We start from the raw sequence: 22,614 nt of genomic DNA on the forward strand, positions 1-22,614 counted from the left end.
AATTCAACGGAATCCTATAAAGTGCTAGCAAATGCTTTCTGTCCTTATTTGCTAAAAAGGAGAAAGTAGAATTCACCTGCAGAGGAAGAAAACACAAAAAGACATAAGGAAAGCATAGATTACATGGAGGTGAACTCAGGGGAAGCAAATAACTCCAGTGGCAGCCCTGGATTAAGATTCCCAAGTGTGATTCCCATGTCGTTCATCTCCTTCTGCAAGATCATAAACAGATTTACTTTCACAAAACCTCAATTCCTTGACTTACAAACATTTACAATTTTTAAGACTGTGGATTAAAGAAGGCTAAGCAGAAAATATTTTGTTTTCATTAACAGTCACTGATATCAAAGTAATTGCATGGCTCAGAAGGAATTGGTGAGTGTCAGTAGGATAGCAATCATTTGGATGGGATGTCTGGAGGGCTGACAGCAGCTCACTGTGAGTAGATGAGAGGACTGAAAATAGATGCTCAGTAGGGGTGTGACCTTTCCAACCAGCCTTTTTTGACAGAGCCACTTAAAACTGGAAGCATGCAAATTAGAAGGATGAAATGTGTTCCAAAAAAATTACACAAACTCTGCTTAAACTTGTCCACAACTCATAACAAGACATAGGAGTGGAATTAATTTTTGTAAATCAAGATTCCCAATATACCTATTACTTCAAAATATTTATGGAAATACTTTTAATATGTCTGATAATATCCCATATGGACTTTTAATCAGATTAGATCCGAAGGTATCAGTTGTATAGAGGTTATGATGGAGGAAAATCCTTACTGTTTCTCATATAACTCTGCAATCCTACACTAAGTTGTATTACTTTGCTCATAAAGAGCAAATATATTTCCCAATATTAGTTAGTAATGTTTAATAATATGGTAACAACATCTTCATATAGGTAATGAAACTTTGGCATTTGTTAGCATGAAAATATGTGGCAACACATCTCCTGAATAGAAAATTGTTTATTGCCTGCTCCACTGAACCTGCTCCATCAACCAGTTTGAGGAATGAATCACTGAAGGATATTTTTTGTTCATAACTGAATGAATACTCCCCTAGGCAAAGGAGTTAGTAAATGTGCATAAGCCATTCTGATACAAGAAACGCCTGCCAGTTTTCAGGCTGGACTGTTTTAAAGTTGCTTCATGATTTTACGTGTTGCTTTACTATGCATAGCTCTGAACGCTTCTGCTGAAATGGTAGGGAACTTGTCTGGGGGAGAAAAGAAAGCAAATTCTTTGTAAGTTCATACAGAATATAAGGCTGCCAAATTTACCTCTTATGCAACTGTACAGTCCTGCCCAAAATGTTCCGCTGAGCAGAAGACTTGTTACAGATTTCAACACCTTTTGTCAGACACTCTGAGAAGCGGGGCCACTGAAATCAGTGTAACTGAAGTGTTCATTTTGCAACAGAATTGGTCTGCATGCGACTTAAAATAAATAAGATGGATCTGTGATATCTAAAAGAAGCAGACTTCAAACCCTGTCCCCTAGTGAAAGAGTGGAGTTGATTGCTCTGGACCTCAGGAAATACAGAAGGAATCTGTACTGAAATCTGTTCTGCCTGGCTTAGTTTTGGATGCATTTGACAAACCTGCTCGCTGTGCTATAGAGCTGGTGGTCTATGGCAGACTCCTGGCAGGAATTTGTGAAGGCAAAGTGGTGTTTTGGGCCCTGTCTCACTTTACATAAAGAGTGGTAAGAAGCTTGAGATTTGGACTGATCTAGGAATTTTGTGTTAGGATTTTATTGTTGTGGCTCTGACCAGCTTACCTCAGTCTACCTAACTGCATAATATCTGTATCTGGATCCTGTTTGCTTCCCAAGGCTATTGTCAGGACTGATGGGATGGTGTTTCTACAGTAGTTTGGATGTGGACAATAGTTCTATCAAAGTGCTAGAGATTAGATAAAATACAATGTTTTCCAGGCTGCAGTGAGAGAGACAGAAAGTTCTTGTTTGCCTTTCAAGTGAACTGTGTACAGAAAAGGAAATCTTTAATAAGAGTAGCTAAAGGAGAAAATCAACCTGCAAGGATGAAGCAGCTGCTCCACAATTTTTGTTTTTAAAAGATGGTAAACCTATCATTAATTTCGAGAGAAATTTTTTGTGTGAGAAATTGAGCTTGAATAATGGTGTCTTTCAAGAACTGCAGAGTTACTGGAAAGAAGTTATTAATGCAAAAGCCTTTACACTCAGTGGATTCAGAAAGTCTATGACTTGAGGACATGGCAGTTGAAAATCAGTCCTTTCTAAGAATGGGATTAGCCTGAGGGCTGAGCAGTTTTTTAGCATTTAGAAAGGAGCAAATTATCAAGAACATGCTTGAGGATATGACTGAACTTTAAGCTGAGTTGTAACAACAGGGGGAGAAAAAACCCCCATAACTGTATTATGTTTTCTTAATTTATGTTTTTTTTTCTAAAATCTTTATGAATTTGCATCAAATCCTTATGGATTGCATCAAATCTAAGTTTGCAAATTTTTTTGCTGCAGTGCCTTTTTTTTTTAACTCAGCTCTGAAATGTAGGAACTTTGGGTCAGAACTAGTGTGACTCAGTGAGACATCAAAGTTACTGCACCTGACCAACTGAGCAAATCTTTTTTACAGTGTAAATAAAGCTCTTTATCCCACTGTTTGCCAGTTGCACACGAACTTTTCTGTTCCGTTCCTAAATGACATTGCAGAGGGAAGGACTTCCTTGCGTTCTGGCCATCCTTGCTAGTGTAACAGCAAGTTTTGTGTCTTGAAAAACTAACTTGCTTCAGACAGTAATTCAACCCATGAATGTAGGATGGAAGTGTGGGGGAAAATGTTATCTGGAGCTACTGTTGTTTTTCCATCCCCTCTGGTTCAGCTCCAGTGAAGTTTGATGCATCAATATGTCTCTAACGACACAAAATTTGTGTCTTAATTGTGTATATAGAAGTTAGACTGAGCTTCCTTGGGTGGGATGGAGATGTTAAGATCAAAACAAGTGACTGTGATCCATAGGATAAATGAAAGCCAGGATGGGGTTAGTGAATACTGGAGTCTTACATATGGGCTTCTAGGCTGCAGTAAAGTGCCTTTACTGCATGCAAGCTCCGCTTGTATGTCTTCCTTGGTGTTATCTTTTATGTATTTCCATGTTTCTTTTCCCAAAGGAGGGTAGATGAAAGAAAGCAGATCTTGAGAATTTCTCTGAATCAGTTCAATCCCACACAAGTCAAAAGGGTAGATGGAAAAGGGGCTTTAAAGCTGACTTTGTGCTCCTAAGTCTTGTCACATGAGGTATCGGGCTATGCACAGGATAAAGTGCAGCAGCCAGCTGTCAGTCAACTAAAATGACTGTTTCAACAGCTGGGAATCAGTGGGACATGAACTCTGGCTGTATTCCCTCTCCCCTAGCCGCATCCTCTGTAGTAGTCTGGATTCTGTGGAATCTTCTGCTAATTCAATGCTGATTGGAAGCAATTTTGAATGTACAAGAAATTTGAGCCTGGAAAATATTAAGGAAATATAAACCTTTCCCAGATCTGGTTTATTACAAGGGCAGAGAAGTGCTAAGTGGGCTATATCAGGGCTAGTAACTGTATACTTGAATCCCCTGTAGCACGAGGAAAACATTTCCAGATGAAGTTTGCCAATTCATCTCATTCCTCGAGGCACAAAGTCAAGCAGAACACACGTGCTATGGAGATAACTACTATAGAAAGATTTGGAAAAAAACTACAGAAATAATTGTACCTAATAATTTATAGCAGTGCTCTCTGATATAGAAGAAGCCTGTGAGCAGCCCCCATGCATAGTTAAGTATCTGTATCCTTTGAAGCTGTGCAGCTTAATTATAGTTTCATTACTTTTGACAAACCATAATTTCAGTGATGGGCTGGGGATAAAGAAAAACACTTGTCTTAATTTTACTATTTTAAGCTTTCTCTCCCTTATTTGTCCTTCCAGTTCCATCCATTTCTTTCTACTGATGATCACTGATTATCTTGTTAATAATTTTTTTCTGGAAGAAGTTGGCTAACCATAGCTCTAAATGTGAGGCTGAAACAGAAGGAAAATGAATGTGAAGATCATATTTGCAAGGGTTTCATTTTTATTCTTCATAGGCCCATAATTAAGCCCACTCTAGTTCTCTCTCTGTGGAACAGGATGCACAGGTTATAACAAGGATTCTTTTCTTTGTGTCTCTATGTGGAATGGGCTGGAAGGAAGGAATCAAGTAACTAGTCTAATGTAAATTGGCGTGACTCCATCGGCTACAAAATAGGCACAAGTATATTTTTAGTGCAAGCAGAAGCTAAGTTCACACTGTTGAACAACACTCTTTGGGGAAAGTAGAAGAAGGAAAAGACTTTTCTTAGGGCAGTCCCCAGATGAATGTTTCAAAAGGGTAATTACAACTTAACATAAACTTTCTCCATCTCTAAGAACCCATAGAGGTAGGTTTAATTTGTCTCTAAGATCTGAGATTTCACTTTGCCAACTTTTGAAATATTTTCATTTGAGCCCTTCTCTATCTACTGTCACTTTAGCTGTAAAGTTGTAGTTGAACTCTCTATTTGCAAAGAATCCCTTTTCTTCATGAATAACTGACTTCAATTTTAAATCTTGTAGAAATCAAGTAGAAAACTTGGGGGATACTTCATGCACTTTTGTATAGTTAGTGGAATTAATTTTCTGTGAATTGGGAACTTCTTTTTACAAGAAGAGTTGTGATAAGTTAGGGTACTCTCAATACAGTGGCATAAGAGCTATCTTTTAATTTAAAAGTATAAAAGGTCTCTTATGCATGTTGTTTGAAGCTCATCCTTTTTCCTTATCAGAAACGGAATGTCTCAATGTCAAGAAATGAGTGGATTATCAGACCTTTTGTCTTGAATATCTCTGCTGGTGTAAATTTTCCATAAATCGCTCCTTTCTAAACCAAAAGAGCAAGGCCATCTGAATTCCTTTGTGAGTACTTACATGGATATATCTCTATGTTAATTATTGTCCATTTCATTTATTTTCAGTCTCTCCAAGCTTCCTGCTAAATAGTACTTTTGTGTTGACTTTTGAAAATCTTGAAACAGGCTGATGCTCTGACTCAGAACTCTTGTTTCTATTGGGATGTTCTGTTCTAAGAAAATATAGAACAAAACTTCCCATTGGTCAAGTTTTTGCAGGTATCTCTGCAGTACTGAGATGTTCAGTGATGGCACAGTTAGTCTTTGTGAACTTTCAAATACAAAGCAAAAGGATCATGTGAAGTCTTGCATCCCATCTGCATGCACCTTGCCTCTCCTGTTTGTGTTACATGCTGAGCAAGAAGAATGAGCTGAGAACTGCACACCACTTATTTGCACAGTAGTCAAATCTGCTGTTTTTCATACCTGTTTTGGCCCATCTGAGCCTAATTTTCAGTATTACAGTAGTTTTGCTGGAGTCTATGCCTTGAGTGGTTTTCACTTGGTGCAGAAGGAGTGGAAATGAACAGATCGATTGTACAAAGAAGCTCAGACTAGCAAATGTGGGGAAACAGTGTATTCTAAATATCAAATGTTCTTGCAGTAGTGTAATGCTACCCCCTGTTGGAATTTGGGATATATGAAGCATAAACCAGAATATGTAGAATTGAAGCCTCTTTGACTTTGCATACGTTTCTTTTTTTCCATTGGACTTGATAAGATTTTAAAAGTGCCAATCTCTATTAAAAAAAAGGTCATAAATAGGAAAGGGTTTTTTTCTTCCCGTTATCAGAAATGAATTGAAGGCCTTACAACTTTTAAAGGAGAAAGAATCCTGTCTTTCCTGTCTTTTTGCATGGCTAAAGCTACTGTATATACTATGATTCAGCTGCAAGCTGAATAACAGCACTTGTGTTCACCTGTGAGAATATGAATGGCTAAAGCAGTGCTGAGGGTGCACTGCTGAACCTTCAACAGTCTGGGAAAATGTTTTTGAACTCTTTTGCATGAGCACTGCAGCAGGAGTTTCTGTTTGTGCCTTAGGAGAGATGGTTTAACTGACAGGAGAGGAGCTGAACAAGGCTCTGAGAAGGGGAAAAGGGAATGTAATGTTGCTATGAAAACATCTCTAAAAAGTTGCCAACACTATTTTGAATCAGAAAATCTGCTGGGTGTCTTAATGCTTAAATTAAAATTGTTCCTTTTCATAAAATTGCAGAACATCATCTGCTACTGTAAATCAGGACAGCTCAACTGAGGAGTTAGGGGGAACAGTGTAGCTGATTCTTATTACCTGGAAGAATTGGTTGTCTTTCTTTTGGCCCTAAAAATATAGGACATGCTGAACTTTCAATTATATCAGGGCTATTTGCCTTGGTTCTTAGACTTCATAGTTGGAGAATAAGCATTTATCATTTCTGAGCTGAGAGTATTTGATGATTTGATTTAATAGCAGTTGTGTAAGGAATCTTTCATGTCCTGAATGGTGGAATGATTGCTATGAGATATACCTGGTGAAAAATGAGGTAGTGAAAGCTGATGTTAATACATTTTATTATGTATCTAGCATCGATTCACAGGTGTATTTGTTCAGGGGTCTGTGCTCTGAAATCAGGAGATGCTGTTCTCCTGTTGTCAAGTTTGATGAATATATTCTATGACATTTGCATAGGGTGTTTTTATTTTTTGTGAAGAATTGTTTTCAGTACCTGTCTTCTAACTCCTCCACCGGTTTTGGCTGTGTTTATCAAATACATACCTTGGTGTTGTGTGCCTTCAGACTTTGATATGTACTTAGAATGCGTTATTGCTTTGGACTAGCTGTATATGCTCTTGAATTGTTTTTTTTTGTCTAGAAAGTATACAAGCTTGGCTTGCAGTAGTGCCTGGAAACAGACACAAACACCACTCGTGTTTACACCAGGTATTTTATATGCTTTAGATGGTATTGCATAGTTGCTTCCTCTAGAATGCTGTGTGAATACTTCTGTACATAATGAGAGATGTATGTGATGTTAAAAGGATGTTATTTAGGTTGAAAAGTTAAGCCCCTCACTGTTAAGGAATTGACAGATTTACAGTTGCTCATGCCATGTTGATTGTACCCACACATGTCTCTCTTGTGTAGTGAATGAGACAGATGTCCCATGGAAAAAATGGTATGTGACCATGTAATTGCATTGCAGTCCAGTTGTTTAGCACACTCCTAGTGTGACTGTCCAGTGTGTAGTAATTCTATGTCTGGTTTTGAAAAGCCAAAGACAACAGCAAATCATGCGCCTTGTTGCTATCTCAGCTTCCCTATGTGCTCATATATTATCAGTAGCAGAACTTGAAATTTGACCTTTCAGAATTGCAACCGAGACTCGACCACCTGAATTTCTGGCTATTGCTGTTAGCTGGCAGCTGGATCCAGGTACTGGCTTTTGTTAGTTGTGTCAGAGGACTCAGCCCAGCTTTTCCTTCTCTCCCATGACTGGACAGCTTCAGAGTATGCTAGAGGCAAGCTGTGTAATTTTCGGAGCTAATGATCTTATTCTGATGCCAATCGCTGCATTCTGGGTTGTGTGACAAAGGGCTGGTGGCTGCTGGCAGGTGGGAAGCCCACAGCAAGAAGCAGGAGGCCCCTCTCAACAGAAGCGTATCAGAATCACAACTCAAGAGGCCTCTGTAAAAACATGAGAGAAGATGGGTACACAAAACTAAACAATACTTCTGTTTTTTTCTCACATCCTGTTGTTTAAACAAGACCTGTAACTTGTAGTTTAGCAGAGCTGTGATTATTCCACAGGTTTTAAGGGGTGTGCTTTGATGTGGCACAGGCCGTGGCTTGCCAGTACCCCTGAAGTTGCCGTCTTCATGCCTCATAAAATAGCCAATGCTTGGGCTGAGCAAACAGAGGTGTTTCTGAACTCACTTCAGCAATCTTTCTGTAGGCCGACAGTTGGCTTGCAACAGATGAAGCTGAGTGATCAAGAGTTTGTGGCTGAAATTGGAGCCCTGCACCTGAAGCATGCCATGGGCAGGAGTTTCTGTTTCATTTGGAGTTGTTATGAAGGATCATAGAGTTTAATAATTTGGTATCTTTTGTTCAGAACCTGATCAACTGCTGGGCATGGTGAAGCTGCCCATCAACACAGATGACCTTTAGAGGTTGGTCCGTGTGTCTGTTTTTATTGGCCTTTCCTTGAATTTTTTTTAATTATTTTTTTTCTTGTGGTAGCCTAAGCATTCAAGCTTTAAACTTTTCTGGTGATTTAGAATCATAGAATAAATCATAGTCTTTAATCCTCATGGGGAAAGTACTTTAAGTGTCAGTTTCATTAAGGACTGGTTTCTTTTTGCTGAAATATCTGAGCTTTGCAGAAATTTTGACATGATCAATGCTGTTTCTTTTCCATTTTCTAAAAGCACTTTATAATTTTCCTTGTGATGCTGATTTCAAAATTTTCATTCAGGATTTCTCATTGAGTCCTTTGCTCCTTTGTGAAGTTGCTGACAGTTCAACTTTGTCATAAATTATATAATGTAACTAATCTGCTGCTTCCCTTTACACACCAACTATGTGAAGCGGTCAGGGAGTTGTGATGAAGTACCACCAGCTGTATACAGCAGGTAGGAGAGTGTTTGTTCATTGTAAGAGAATTCTGCTCCACAGTTTTTGCTTTTCAGGGACTCAAGGACTTTGAATCATGATTTTGATGGTTTCGTCTTGAAAAACTGGATATTTTGCACTGCCTCGATACTGCATAATAGCTTTAAAATAAAGGATGGGAGAGAAAAAAAAATCTAGATCATCTCCTCTGTGAAAATTAAGCATTTGACCAATGTAGCAGTTGAGCCTCTGTTTATGAGTGCATTTTTGGTATGTGCAGAATAAAAATCTCAGAATGCAAATATTTGCTTCTCCTTCTGTCAAGTACTAAGTCCTCTTTCATAACAAGAAGAATCTGGGAGCCTCTAGTTTATGTTGAGCCTTTCTTCTTCAAACTAGGGCAAAACTTCATACATATGCTTAGACTAGGGCAATTGACACCTAAAAAGCATAGAATATTTTGTGCTGGAAGGAACCTTTAAAGGTCATCTAGTTTATCCCCTCTGCAGTGAGTAGGGACACCTTCCACTAGGTCAGATTGCTCAGAACCCCATCCAGACTGACCTTAAATGTTTCCAGGAATGGGGCATCCACCACCTCTCTGGGCAACCTGTGCCAGTTTTTCACCACCCTCATAGTAAAAAATTCCTTCCCTACATCCAGTCTAAATCTACCCTCTTTTAGTTTAAAACCATCACCCCTTGTCCAGTTGCAACAGGCTCTGCTAAAAAGTCTGTCCCCATCTTTCTTATAACCTCCTTTAAGTATGGAAGGGCTGCTGTAAGGTCTACCTGGAGTCTTCTCTCCTCAAGGCCGAACAGCCCCAACTCTCTCAGGCTTTCCAAATGGGAGAATTTCTCTAACCCTGTTATTTTTGTGTCCTTCCTCTGAACCTGCTCCGACAGGTTCATGTGTTTCTGTGCCGAGAACTCTAATTCTCAGTAGGTGCAGAATAATGGAGCTGTACAAAGCTGCCAAACTTAGATGAGCTGAAAGAAAAGCTTTATTTCTAAAGATACACAAAGGGAATTACATAAGCTGTGACTGATGAGGTGTGTCTGAAATGCTGACACAGTTATCAGGCGAATGGCATTTCATTCCTCTTGCCAGCAATGATGGAGGCCTGCTTGGCATTAAAACCTACAGAAGCTGGTCTACTTGGAAGTATAGTTTCCTCCTTTTTAGGAGGCAAAATAGGAAACAAAAGTATTTTCCTTCCATGAAAATGCCTGCTGTATATGGAACAGCTGTCCATCAGTTCCTACCCTTAGAGTCAGTAATGGGAGGCAATAATCTTAAGACAATATTTTCCTTTTTTTGTTTCTACCCATCTAACTTACAAGCTTTGGGGTCCTTTTTACACCATGGAGTTGAGCTTACAAAGCAGTTGTGATGCCTTTTGTCACTATGAATCTGGCAAAAATTTTTCTAAAAGCAAGAAACCGTGCAGTACAGTATCTTTGCTCCTTACTCTGAAGCTTATGCTGGATGATCCAGACTTTTTGGGTGAGATCTTGTGCCCAAAGACTAAAACTTCCATAATCATCAGCAGAGCAGAATTAGGTATGTAGTCCATAAAATGTTATATATAGAAAGGTAGGGATGCTGCTCTTCATACAGGACAGTATTTTTATCTGCTATTTTTTCTTTAAATGGAAAATGGTGTGATAAATCATATATTTAATGAAATTTAAAGTCAGCAAAAGCCTGAATGAAATAAAATGAAACTATAAAAGAAAAAAAAAAGGTGAGAGAAAGGCAAAGATATGCCAAACATACAGAGAGGGGGAAAACAATCCCATTTTGATTGTAAAAAGGATTATGTATTATGATGGTTATTTGTATGCACAGAAATGAATACCAAGGCTTAGGTTCTATTTAGCTCTTTAGGGCAATAGAGCTAATCTATGAATAATGACCCAGCATCAAACCAGTGGGTTCTCCTAACATCTGTCATTGAACCCTGCCCAAGATATTTGGAAGCAGAACATAAAAAATGAATGTCATCTGACGGGAGCCAGATCACTACCAGAGTTAAAATAGCCCTGGACATGTAGTTCATGATGTGTGATATGCAAGTGGTACATATCCATTTACTGTGGGTGTTGTAGTGGTGAGGTGGTTTGAACTAACAACCATGCATCACATACTTCAGCACTCAGCTCTTGGGTCACACATAAAAGATTATATGTTGGAAAGACATTTAACTCATATTTATGTGTAATATTGTGAGATATGCAGGATTTAGATAATCACATTGTTAGTTATTGTCTGAGTATCATAGCAGGCATAACAAAAGCATATTATTTGAGTGAGGTCACTTACCCCTTTTCTTCTTTGATGTAATCCTATCTTAGGTTGAGATATGTATTATACTCTGCATTTGAAAACCATGCACTTACATTTGTACATGATGCCATCACAACTTTAAGAGTTTCTCCTACAGGCAAAAGTAGTGTTTTGTAGAATAATAAAAGATAGCTTTTAAGTCTCTCTACTGTTCTTTCTGTTCTTTTTGCGTCGGTCACCACTGCTGTTTAGTGAAGTCTCTACCTTATAGAAGAGTGCAGCAGGAGGCCTCAGAGTTGCAGAAATAATAGAATATGAGGTAGTGAAATGGAAATGAGGACAACAATCTTACAGACTGAAAAAAATCACTTAATAACAAAAGGCTGGTTTTATTTTTGTTATTATCTCACGTAATCACAGCTGATTCTTGTGGTTATTTGTTGTCTTTCATATGTTTCCTATAATTTCAATGATACTTTAACAGTGTCCCACATCTGATGTCATTTCACACATCAAACTTCTGTTTGCCTTTTTGCATCTTTCTTTGTCAAGTAAAATCTGATATTTTCTGAAATGCTATGGGATGCTTTTTCTCTTTCAAAAATAGAATCTTGACCATATTTCTGATTTCCTCCCCTCCCTTCTAGTTTTACTCCAAATAGGTGCTCAAATTCGGTGTTTTATGTATTAAAATATATAGCTAGTGTAAAAGCTCAAGTAAATAAGTAAATACTGAAGCTGTATGTTCTATGTTTGCAATAGGATCAGGTAGAAACATCTTGTATGTTGTGTGTTATTCCACTGTTGAAAGTTGTTCTGTGTTGCAGGGTTCAGAACCCACCCCAATTGGTTCAAGTAAGTTGTTTTAATGTTCATTTTGTTAGGTGAAACAGTATCAGGATAATATTTTCTAATATTTTTCTGGTTCATTGCATCAAAATCAAAGAAAGCCTTTCCACTGAACTTTAACTGAAGTTGGATCTATTTGCTGGCTCCAACAGTATTTTGTGGTGGTCTTATGTAATGAGCTTTACATCTTAATATGTTTTCCTTAAGAAAATGTTGTGCAGGAATTAGTATGACTTGAACTTCTAGGTGGATAATAAGTAAATAATCTATTTTGTGCGTGTGAAGTCAACACAGTGCCTATATGTGGAGAAGATGTATGTGATGTCTATGTAAAGTCTATGTGTAGGAAAAGCCACCACTTTGTAAGCAAGCATAGGAAATGGAGAGATATCACAGGTCACAAGTCTGTATATTTAGGTGAGGAAAGCTCTATGCTGTTTTTTTGGGGCTGAGTCAGCACACGAGGCTTCTGTCTGCTCGCAGCACCTACCATTTAAAACAAATATAGACCTGGACTTAATTTACGTCTGTTAATCCTGTTATTCCAGCTTGATATCCTCTTTGTCTCAGTATTAAATTTTTTTGCTTCATCATGCCTGCTACAGTAGCAAAGCATCTAAAGCCAAGTTCATTAGCCTTTTCTAAGGTATATGAGTAAGACATGTACACAAGAATACCCCAAAACCTTTTTTAAGATTTTTCAACTTATACATGTTTTTTTGAACATCTTCATGTCTGAGCACCTTTGCATCTGTTCTGGATTTTAAACCACTTGTTAAGCTTTAATGATGGTGATTTCTCTGCCATTCTTCCTATATTTTGTGAAGTTTCTATATCTTTTAAAGATTTTTCATTCTAAAATTTTCTGTTTTCTTTAGGGAACAGCAGTATTACAGTCTGGAGTCTTACCAGCTACATCAGGTAGGAGTCATTTAGTTATTTGGTTCATTAAAGGATAATGTTTAAATCTCAAATTGTGATAAGAAAAACAGATTTATGGAAGCAGAACTAAAGATTATATTGAGAGATATCCTGCTTGTGGTTGTTTTTGCTGCCGCAATTCATGACTGGCAATTATGAAATACATTATAATTTGTAGTAACTTTGGTTGCAAGGTTTAATATATTTGTTTTTTCCTTCCTTTTTTTAATCTAAAGAGGTTCAAGGTTATCAGTTTCTATATGAAGCTGTTTAGTGCTTTTTCTACTTACATATTTGAAGAACACCAAGAAAGTGTTCTTTTTAGGCTATATTAACACCAAAGGGAAATTTGATTTATACGTGTATAGCCAGTTTTCTAAATAACACAAAACAACAGGAATGTTACCAGAGGCAACACGGAGATGCTTCTCTCATGTCATTGGAACTACTAATTGACCAAAAAAATCACTAATGAGAGGACACTAAGTAACTGGGTCTGGAAAAATTATTTAGGTAAAGGTAACACACTGACCATCTTTGTGTTGACCTTCCTATCAGTAATATGTGTTGGTCATCTGAGTTCCCTGTCTAATGTAGCCAAACTGGTCTGGCACCTTTGAATTATCATTTTACGCCAAAGATAACATTTCATAAGCATTTGGTTTTGTGTAACATCTCCTCGAAGATGTCCTTGAAGAGATCTGGGAAAAGAATTTGGTTAGTATCTTAAATGCCTTTATATTCCTTAATATATTCCTTGCCACATAATTCATCAGATCCATTAAATTTCATAGGTTTCCTGCTTCCAATAGACATAGAACAACAGCTCTTTGTACTTGGGTTTCTTTATTACTTTTAAAAACCTTGTTGAATATGTAAAGCAGTGTAGCTGACTGATACTTGTGTGAACAAATCCACTAAGATATCTAGGATCAGGAGGTGTCTCTGGAGAAGGTTATAGGAAACTCTATTCCTTTGTCTGTTTTAGCAGGAGAAAATCCAGAAGCATTTACCAGATCTTGTTTCTAGTTATTCCACTCGAGTCAGTGGAATTACCCTTGATTTATAGAGGTGTAGGTAGGATTTTATCTTTCCCTCTGGTACTCAAGTTTCAAGTCTTCTAATCAACCCAAGGAAACCAGAGCACTTATGATTAAAGCGTGTGTAAATACAGGGAAACCTGTATATGGTGGGCACAATATTATTTCTGTATTAATTTCAGTGTCAAATTAATTATGGTTGCAACAATTATGGATGATAACTTAGTGGATGATAACTTAGTCTATTCATGCATATGAGAGAGTTAGTTGTTTTGAGAAAACCTATCATTAAGTAAATTGGAATTGTAGAAATACAAGGCAGCTTTTTGTATCAACAGAAAGAGAAGTACTAGACTGAAGACATTTGAGTAGGTGGGTTTTCCTTCCTGGTACATTGGGAAAATATTGTGTAAGAAAAGAATTGAACACTTATTGGAATAAGTATAAATGCTTAAGGCAAATGCAGCATCTAAAGCCAGTGACTGAAGTTTTTAGCTATCTTTGTGAGGTTCCATCTCTCAAATGCTCTAATATCAGTACAACTTTATTCTTCAATACTACACTATGTTTCAGAAAACAAAAGAAACTGAAGCTTTCTCTGTCTCATTGCATTTTTCTTGTCCTTAGATATTTAAAGTTTTGTTTTTTATATGTGTGAAGATTTCAAGTATAATTGAACTTGGCATTGCAGAGCTTTCAAAATAGTTCTGTAGTCTTTGACTCTTAAATCTAAGCCATTAACTGAAGGTGCCAGGGTACTGAGCAGTCATTCGCACAGTTCCGTTGGACTAAACATCATTAGAACTTTTCTATGTTTCTCTATTATGACAGATTATTATCCATTGTTGAGGATAACATAAGGGCACACTAATTTGAGGTAACTACTTTCAAAACCTGTCTTATGCGTGGCACGATACCTCTACTACCATGAATGATTGTACAATGACCCAATATCCAGTTATATATTTTGCTAGTGCAGCCGTTGACTTAATCACAAACATGTTTCTTTTTTATCACAGAGAGGACCGTGTAGTATTTTTATTCAAGTAACTGTAGAATGCAAACTCACTCCTCCCTGTGCTATATGTGCCCACATATTCTATGCAATATTTTTGGTTTTGAGTATTTCAGTTCTGTAGCAGGACATGGAGTTAAACAGTCAGGATCAATTGCTTAAATATTTTTCAGTTTATTGGTAGTGAATGTGGGTGATGATATTCTCTTTCTACTTTTAGTTACATATGCTGAACAACAGCCTCAGCAACTGTAGTGAAATGTGTTTAATTCTAATGGCAACCCGAAAAGTGTTCATAAATGCTGCAACAATTCTGAATTGTGTTACTAGATGGAAAAAAACCAAGGTGTGAGTCATTTAATTCTGGTTTAAGTAATTTGGTTGGCTTTGTTATAAATAATATAAATATTGATTAGAAAGAGGGACTGAATTAGATTACTTGTGTTTGTAGGAGGAAAATATTCCCATTGTTATTGTAGCTTTGTACTAGATCGAGGTAAGGGATTCTTTGGAGTTGTATGATGTGAGAATGTGTGCTCTTAAGTATAATAGGCTGCATTTATAGTTATAATGGACCTTAAAATACTATGACAGGATAGAGGTTCAAAAATGTGATTCAGATTTCCTGATTTCTGAGACTGCTGAGTTCTGGAGGCACCTCAGTTTAGTACACTTTGTGTGAGAATTTCTCATGGGACCTTTACAGAAATTCTCATGTCTGCTTAAGAAATTCTGTAGTTTGATCTTCTGATTGCAATTTCAGATATATATATATATATAGGTCTTTTGCTCAGGAACTGCTTGTATATTTTGAATTAAGGGATCACGAATGAGATGCACGTTCAGTGCTGAGAGGTGAAACGAAAGCACATTGCTTCCCCAAATGGTGGCATGAAGAGCTTGTCAGTATCTTCATTATCTTTCTGGTTCTATAAATCAAAGTATTGTAGGAAAAACAGGGCTGAAGCTGTCGTGTAACTAAGAGCCTCTGCCCGGAGGTTTGGATGTACTTCTGTGTGCATGTCTGACAGGTGTTTAGCATTTCTGCAATGAGACTCCTTAACGCACCTTAAATCATCCAAAGTCCTTTGCTATTCTTACATTAAGAATGTATTTCCTAGCAGCTGTGCTGTTTCTCATTGTGGTTTAGGCCTCTTATTTAAATCTTGTTCTCCTTTCTATTCCATTACAACAGCTTAGCTAAGGGACCTCCAGCTCTTACTTAAAATATTCTCCTTCAAAATGATTGTATTTTCTCAGTTGAGTAGAACTATGTCAAAACAATCCTGTTTTATGAATGATGTTTAAACCATGAGGCTGTTTTGTGTGGAGAGGAAATGCCACTAATTCTGTCCTGAGGGAAATGCCACTATTTCTGTCCTTAATTGCCACCCCGCTCCATGTGAACTGAACAGTCTGAATCCCAAGACTCCTATTTAGAGAAGCTAAGTTGAGAAGTGGAGTGGCTTGCAGAAGTGCTTAGGGACACTCTGCAGTCCCTGGAGAAGGCATTTCATGCTGGCTGTATGCACTGTATATCAGAAACTTTTGTCCCTTCTCAATTCCCACAGGGAAGCTGGTTGCCTGGGCATTCCCAGGAGCCAGGCCCAACCCAGAGTATTTCAACACTCCAATTAAACGTCTGTAGTGGGAGGTCTGATCTCCCTGTACTTCTGTGTCACAGGCTCTGGCTTTGCAAAAGTCAACAGTTGAATGGGCAAATAAGTTAACAAATATCCTCCCACGGAAGCAGTCACTGTACTATTGTTTTGTGACTCATAAATTATGTCTCTTCTTTTCAATGTTTTTTTTGTTTTCCACAGGAACAAATTCATCAGCATTGCAACAGACACTCTTGCTCTCTGACAGCCACTTTGCCTGTAATACCAAACCTACACAATGCTTGATAGGAAATGTTCTGAGAGGATGAATTAAGGAATAAACATAAAACAATGCTGTGGATTGGAATTCAGCTGAAATGTCAGCTGAATTCTGATTATGAACATTGTATCTCTATTAAATTGTTCTTAGGTAGATAGGGACTCAAGGCACGAAGACAAAAAGAAAGAATCAAATTAAGTATATAACAGGTGATAGGTGCTGAAATGACGTCAGCTGTCTGACAGCTTATCTTTTATGGTGGAAAAATGGGCTTTCTTTTGTGCATTTTTAAAATTTTTTATTGCAAACCTATGCAGCCTGATACTTCTAATTCAAGCTTAGGAGTAAGTTTTCAAGGAATTAATTGAAAGCAATGAGAAAGAAGAAACTGAGCCACACTATGGTGGTTATTGTTGTTTAGGCTGAAAATAATTTATAATTCACAATTTTTTCAGGAGATGTTGTCAGCTTTTCAGATGTAGGAAGACCAAATGCACTCTGATATTTTTACTGAGCCAGTAAAGGACTGTGCTGAGCAGTGTCCACCATAAATATGTCATGCCATACCTTATAGGGCTAAACACTGTAATAGAAGAACATCACTAAAATAAGAAACTGATTATTAAAACCCTGTCATAATGTGATATGATCTTTCTTGGTCGTGCTTTATTCTACAAGTGCACTCAAAATGTAGTGGAAGAAATACAGATGCTCTGAAAAAGCAAGCTGATTAAAATACATATTGCATTTACAAGATAAACCCTGACTTTAATGACTGTCTGAATTACTAGGGGCCTTTCCCCAGGAGGGGAAAGGAAAAAGTCACTGTGGTGAAGACCATATATTAGTGAATGAGCCAAATGCTGCTGCTTCATCCTCTGCGTTGAGCAGATCCAGTAGGTTCCTGTTCCCTGTTTTGGGGTAACAGAAGGTGGTAAGTTCATGCCACAGTGACCCTCTAGTCCTGTCTATTCTGCGTTCCTGATTTGCTTTCCCATGCCTTATTTGGCACTGAAATCTGGGGAAATTACATATCCCAGTCTTCTAGAACACAAAGGCGAGGAACCTTATTTTCAAATATAGTGATTATTTCAGATTTTTTTTCCATTAAAGAAACACATTATATGAACTCCATCCTTGACCAGTGTAGATCCTGAGCTTTAGATGTATGTAAAGCAGCTTTGAGGGAATATTTTTCAAAAAAGCAGACACCGAGTCTCCTGGCACAGGAAAATGGTAATAATTCTAGTTTAACACTTTTGCATTTTTAAGGATAGAAAGCTGGACTGGAATGGCCTTATAGTGTGAGAAGATGAATAATAGCTAGAGGTAGTTAGACCCTCTGTGATTCTCTTGGGTACACTAAACAGGCATCTTGGAGGAGCAATATTTGAACAGTGTGCTTGAAAACATTTCTAATTTTGAGTGATTCCACCCCTTCTGAAGTGCTCTGTTAAAGAGACAGGAGGCATTTCTGAATATGGTGAAATCTGTAGAGCAAATAAGTTTTTTTAAGTATCCCCTTCAGCTTTTCTGTATTGCAGATAATGTCATTTGTACAGCAGAAAATATATGAAATTACTTTGAAAATTGAAGAGGACAAACAGGGAAGTTTTGTAGGGCAAATATAAAGCACCAGGAAGTCTGTTATTACATTTACATGGAAAAACCTCCTGGTGTACTTGCAGTATTTCCCCTCTCAATCAGTCGCTCTAGCCTTCGGATGCTCTTTCAAACAAGGTATCTGTTTTCAAAGGAGGAGATGGAAATGTTGCTTGGCTGAGTGGATCAAAGTTCTTCATAATAAATGTAGTTTTAATTCAACAAGAAGCAGGAATTTTTCACAGAATGTGGTGTTGTCTTCTGTCCTGACTCCTTCTCAAGAAATTTCATAACCCAGACTTGAAGAGTTTGTGACCTATTCCATGAAGGAAGCTGGGCAGTGAGAAGTGATCACTTGGTAAATGCAGTGTAGCTTTGCTTGTGTCTCCTCATTGGTCACAGAATGATAGGTCACAAGATTTGAAAATATAAACTGTCTGGGCTCAGTGTATAGTGTATATTCCATCTTCCCTTAATTTTTTTTCATGGCTTTTTCTTGTAGCACATATGCTGTAAACTGTTATGCTTATTTTTGAAGAGTGGGCATAAAGCAACGACTATAAAGTTAGAAAAATATTTCAAATATTTCAAATAGGGGTTGTCTTCATTGAGCTACATCAGACTTTTGACTCTAATCATATGTAGGAATGCAAAATATCCTGCAGATTATTTTAATTTTGTCACATTTTGATTATCTTCTTCCTCTTACACATTGAGGAAAGGAGAACCAAAATAACTCTCTTGATGAACAACTCAGTTCTGACAAAGACTCAGTCAGCCTCATAGAACTAGGTGGCAAGGGAAACTGAAAAAAATATTATTAATAATCCCTTGTAAAATGAGAAGAATGATGGAAAGGAGCATCTGTTTCCTGCTGGATACTTTATCTGCTCAGAAAATTGTCTTGCTAACTTGCTTTTTCCATTCCTGGAAGTTTTATCCTAGGATTCACAAGTAAGAAACAAACCAGTTTATATGGTAGCTGTAAAGAAGGAAGAAAATATCTAGGTCGATCTCTGTTGACATGTGTTTATACAATGCAGTTCAAAGCTTTGAAAAAATTCCCTGAGAGATTTGACTATGTAAATATTTGTTAGTTGCCAGATTTGAAAGTGCAGAAAATGCAACAGGTCAAATCCTGAAACATTAACATAGTTCTTTTAAATAAGCTCTGAATGGGAAAATTTAAACTTGGCCATAAATGGATTGGAATATCTTATTGTTTTAAATCTCCTTTCCTGTCCTGTGTGCTCTTCACAAATCCTAAAAATGTTGCTTAAAAATCCACATTTCCACTGGAATTATTTCTGTTGAATTGCAATGATTTTTTGACGGGGAAAAAACCTCATACCATACTTGCTTTGTGATGAAGCTGGAATTAGCCTAGGGCTGTAATCTTTCTTCAAAGTAAGGTAAGGCTTTCAGCTTCATAAAACATATTCTGACATTCTTAATGCAGAGATAGGATGCACTGGGTGAGAAAAATGAAGATCAGTTACAGAGAAAATATAAGTAAATCAGCTAGCTCGGGGCTGTCCTATTTTTACATTTATTTTTATGAGCAGTCTTGTTAAAAACAAAATTTCAAATAGCATTTTTAGTGGTTAAGTCCTCACCAGAGTGTGTAAAGGTTCTACAATCTGATATCATTTGTTAAAATACAAATCAGGTTCTCAGTATGGCATGCTTTAAACTTGTTTTTTGTAGCCTTGGATTACCCCATATATGCTCTTATGTACACAAAGACTACAAACTAAAGGTTTTAGTTCAGCTGTGAACTTCTGAAATAGGTTTTTATTATTTTTTAATCCATTGTCCTCATTAAGTGAAATAATCTGTATTTTTATAGATTTATTTTATTAAACTGTAGGATTCATTTTACAAGCTTGGAAATTCTTAGTTTTAGAAAAAAAAAAGTATGTATACTTTATTCAGGAGAAAAAAAAGAAACTGGCATTTTCTTTAGATTCCCAGGCCATGCAGTTTTCTTAGGTATTTCAGACTATTTATTTTACATGATTTCTCCCTGTTACATAAGAACTATGGTAATTTCTGGAGGCTATTTTAAAAGTCAATTTGCAGAGAAGTGTCTCACCTGCTCAGATTCAGTTTAGAAGAGTATTATTTTTATACCTGATCCCCAGCACCCAGCAGCACATGGCACAGCCACCCTGTCAGCAGTGGCAGGGTTGCTCATAGGCACAGCCTCCTACCTGAGTTCTGTTCAGTGCCATCTACTTGTACAAGAAGTTCCCTCACAGTTATTCATGTGAGGAAGTAAGTGCCACTCATCTTGATTAAGGTGCTCACAGTGACAGCAGTGGAGAGAAGAGATGCAGGGCTGGATGGGGGTAATGCTAACCCAACAGGAAGGTATAATGCTGATTAGTAAATAAAGAAGGAATGTGTGCATGTAGACAAAGCACATCACATGTGTACCACACCGTAGGTTTCTGAGTTGCTAGCTCTTGTTTCCTCAAATTTTCCTAATACTCCACCTTGAACATCTTGGGGATGGTCCTGTGTGGGACGAGGTTAAGATTTGGACTCGATGATCCTTGTGGGTCCCTTCCAACTCAGCATATTCTGTGATTCTCTGATTCTATGAATCAGGCTGGGGAAAGGAGACTGGCTGTGCCATCTGGCATGTCTGTGGTAAAGCTTTCCTGGCTGTAACACTGAGAAGGTGTTTCACAAGAACTGCTGTGACCTGGATTCGAACCCCATGGAAGCTAGATTCTTTGTGTGCCCTTCCCCCTGCTCCAGTTTATGCTTGTCTAAACACAGATGGTGAAGCATGATACAGTTGTTCTCATTCACTTCAATAAGTTTTGGACCCCGTCTGATCAGATTTTAATGAACACTTTAAATTTTGTTGTTGCTAAAGCTATGGATTGCAAAGGCAACTCCCCACTCAGTTATGATGACTTGTAATTCTTAGTGAAATTTTTCTAGATGCTTCAAAAACATCTACTGAAAATGCTGATGCACAGCAGATATCTCATAATAGCAACAGCTATTTAGATTTAATGTGAATCTCTGTCTTTAAATAAGGTGGTGCTTCTGTCATGGCAGCTTCTGGGTCTTTGAAAGTGCATAGAGGGCACAGTCTCCAAGTTGGTAAGTAAAAGTAAGGTATGTGTGTGCATGTAAATTTAAATGAATTTAAACTTAAATTATTTTAAATATCAGAAAATATTGAAGGTAAAGTATGATTTGATTCCCTATTGTAAGGCTTATGTATTTCTTTGGGTTATTTTTGCTTTGCAGAGTTTTTGTTAGAAAGGCACTGACAGATGGGATAAGTTTAGAAGAGGCAGTGACAGATAAGTGTCAGAGTATGAGCAGTAATCTTATTCACAGTGGTAAAATGCTGACAGCACCTTAAAAAAGGGCACCCACAAAAAACCCCTCACCTCAGGCCATGAGAAATCCTGTACCCTAACAATGATATGCTGAGAAAAAACACCCACCACATTTAATTATACTTCTTCATGATAATGGAGAAAAAGAACACTGCCAGCAGATAAAATTATGTGTGTTTGTAATACAAAATTAATTACAATGTGTTCATTCTATGGACATAGCATTTTTGCTTGCCTTGTTTGAACTGGGGTGCAGTCCAAGATCATGAAGAAACCTGGGCATCTTTTTTCGGCTTAGTGCTCATGAAGGACCGATGATGTTGTGCAACCTGGCTTCTTGTAAAGATGATGATTTGCACTTGGAAAGCAAAGTTATCTTTGGAAGGGCTAGTTTAAGCATTTGCTACAGAGCTTTGTCAGAAATCAAGAAGTTATCCATCATGCTGGAGGTGGAATTTTAACAAGAGTCTTCCAGATGCTCCCAAGATCACCCACGCACTGCTCCCTGATTCATGTGTTCAAGATAGCTCTGCTCCCACATCCATGTACAGCAAAACCCACTGTTGACTTCAGTGGCCTTCAGTGTGAATTCTTGTAAAAATGTCCTGAAGTTTACTTCCTGGTGTTACATTCGTTAGAAAATGCTGGCATCACCACTACAGAAAAGTCAACACTGTTTCTCAGATTATTCTGTATGATTGTTTAATTTAGACAGTTACAAGTCAAAACCAGAAAATTATATGCTTTGATTATATTGTACAAAATCCTAAATCCAAAGCCATTAACAGTGTTCCTGTATTCTAGGTCCTAAAAGTGGACATGAGATGCTAACACTTCCTTCAGAACCTGGAACTCCAACTGGCTCTGAGGAACCTGGTGAGTACAGATTTTTGCAGTCAGTTGCATCAGAGGACACTAACACCTCCAGTTTCTTTTTTCTTTTTTTTTTTTTTTGTTTAGATTTCTTTTAAGTGTTTATTTTTGAAGTGTTGCCCTTTGAACATGTTAGCTTTACGTGCATTCTCACAAACACACTTTGTGCTGTATTGCTGTGTTATTTATTGTACATTTCTGAGAACAGTGTCTATATTGGGTAGAAAATATGAGCA

The 22,614-nt window shown here is 37.5% G+C and overlaps 1 protein-coding gene across 5 annotated transcripts in view; it reads left to right on the forward strand.

Annotated features, from left to right (window-relative positions):
* The window catches only part of DOK7 (docking protein 7), a 58,084-nt gene that overhangs the window by 29,470 nt on the left and 6,000 nt on the right, over positions 1 to 22,614 (forward strand). The window contains exons 8-10 of one of the 5 annotated variants that reach the window (XM_027686540.1): positions 12,560 to 12,602; positions 21,216 to 21,260; positions 22,310 to 22,381. In XM_027686540.1, coding sequence (XP_027542341.1) covers positions 12,560 to 12,602; positions 21,216 to 21,260; positions 22,310 to 22,381 — 160 coding nt within the window. Of the gene's footprint in view, positions 1 to 12,559; positions 12,603 to 16,480; positions 16,626 to 16,993; positions 17,183 to 21,194; positions 21,261 to 22,309; positions 22,382 to 22,614 lie in introns of those variants that run through there. The other 4 variants (XM_027686539.1, XM_027686541.1, XM_027686544.1 and 1 more) reach the window with 4 other exon arrangements.

The sequence above is a fragment of the Neopelma chrysocephalum genome, unplaced genomic scaffold (genome assembly GCF_003984885.1).
Source record: "Neopelma chrysocephalum unplaced genomic scaffold, ASM398488v2 Primary Assembly neopelma1_71, whole genome shotgun sequence".
NCBI classification, from domain to species: Eukaryota; Metazoa; Chordata; class Aves; order Passeriformes; family Pipridae; genus Neopelma; species Neopelma chrysocephalum.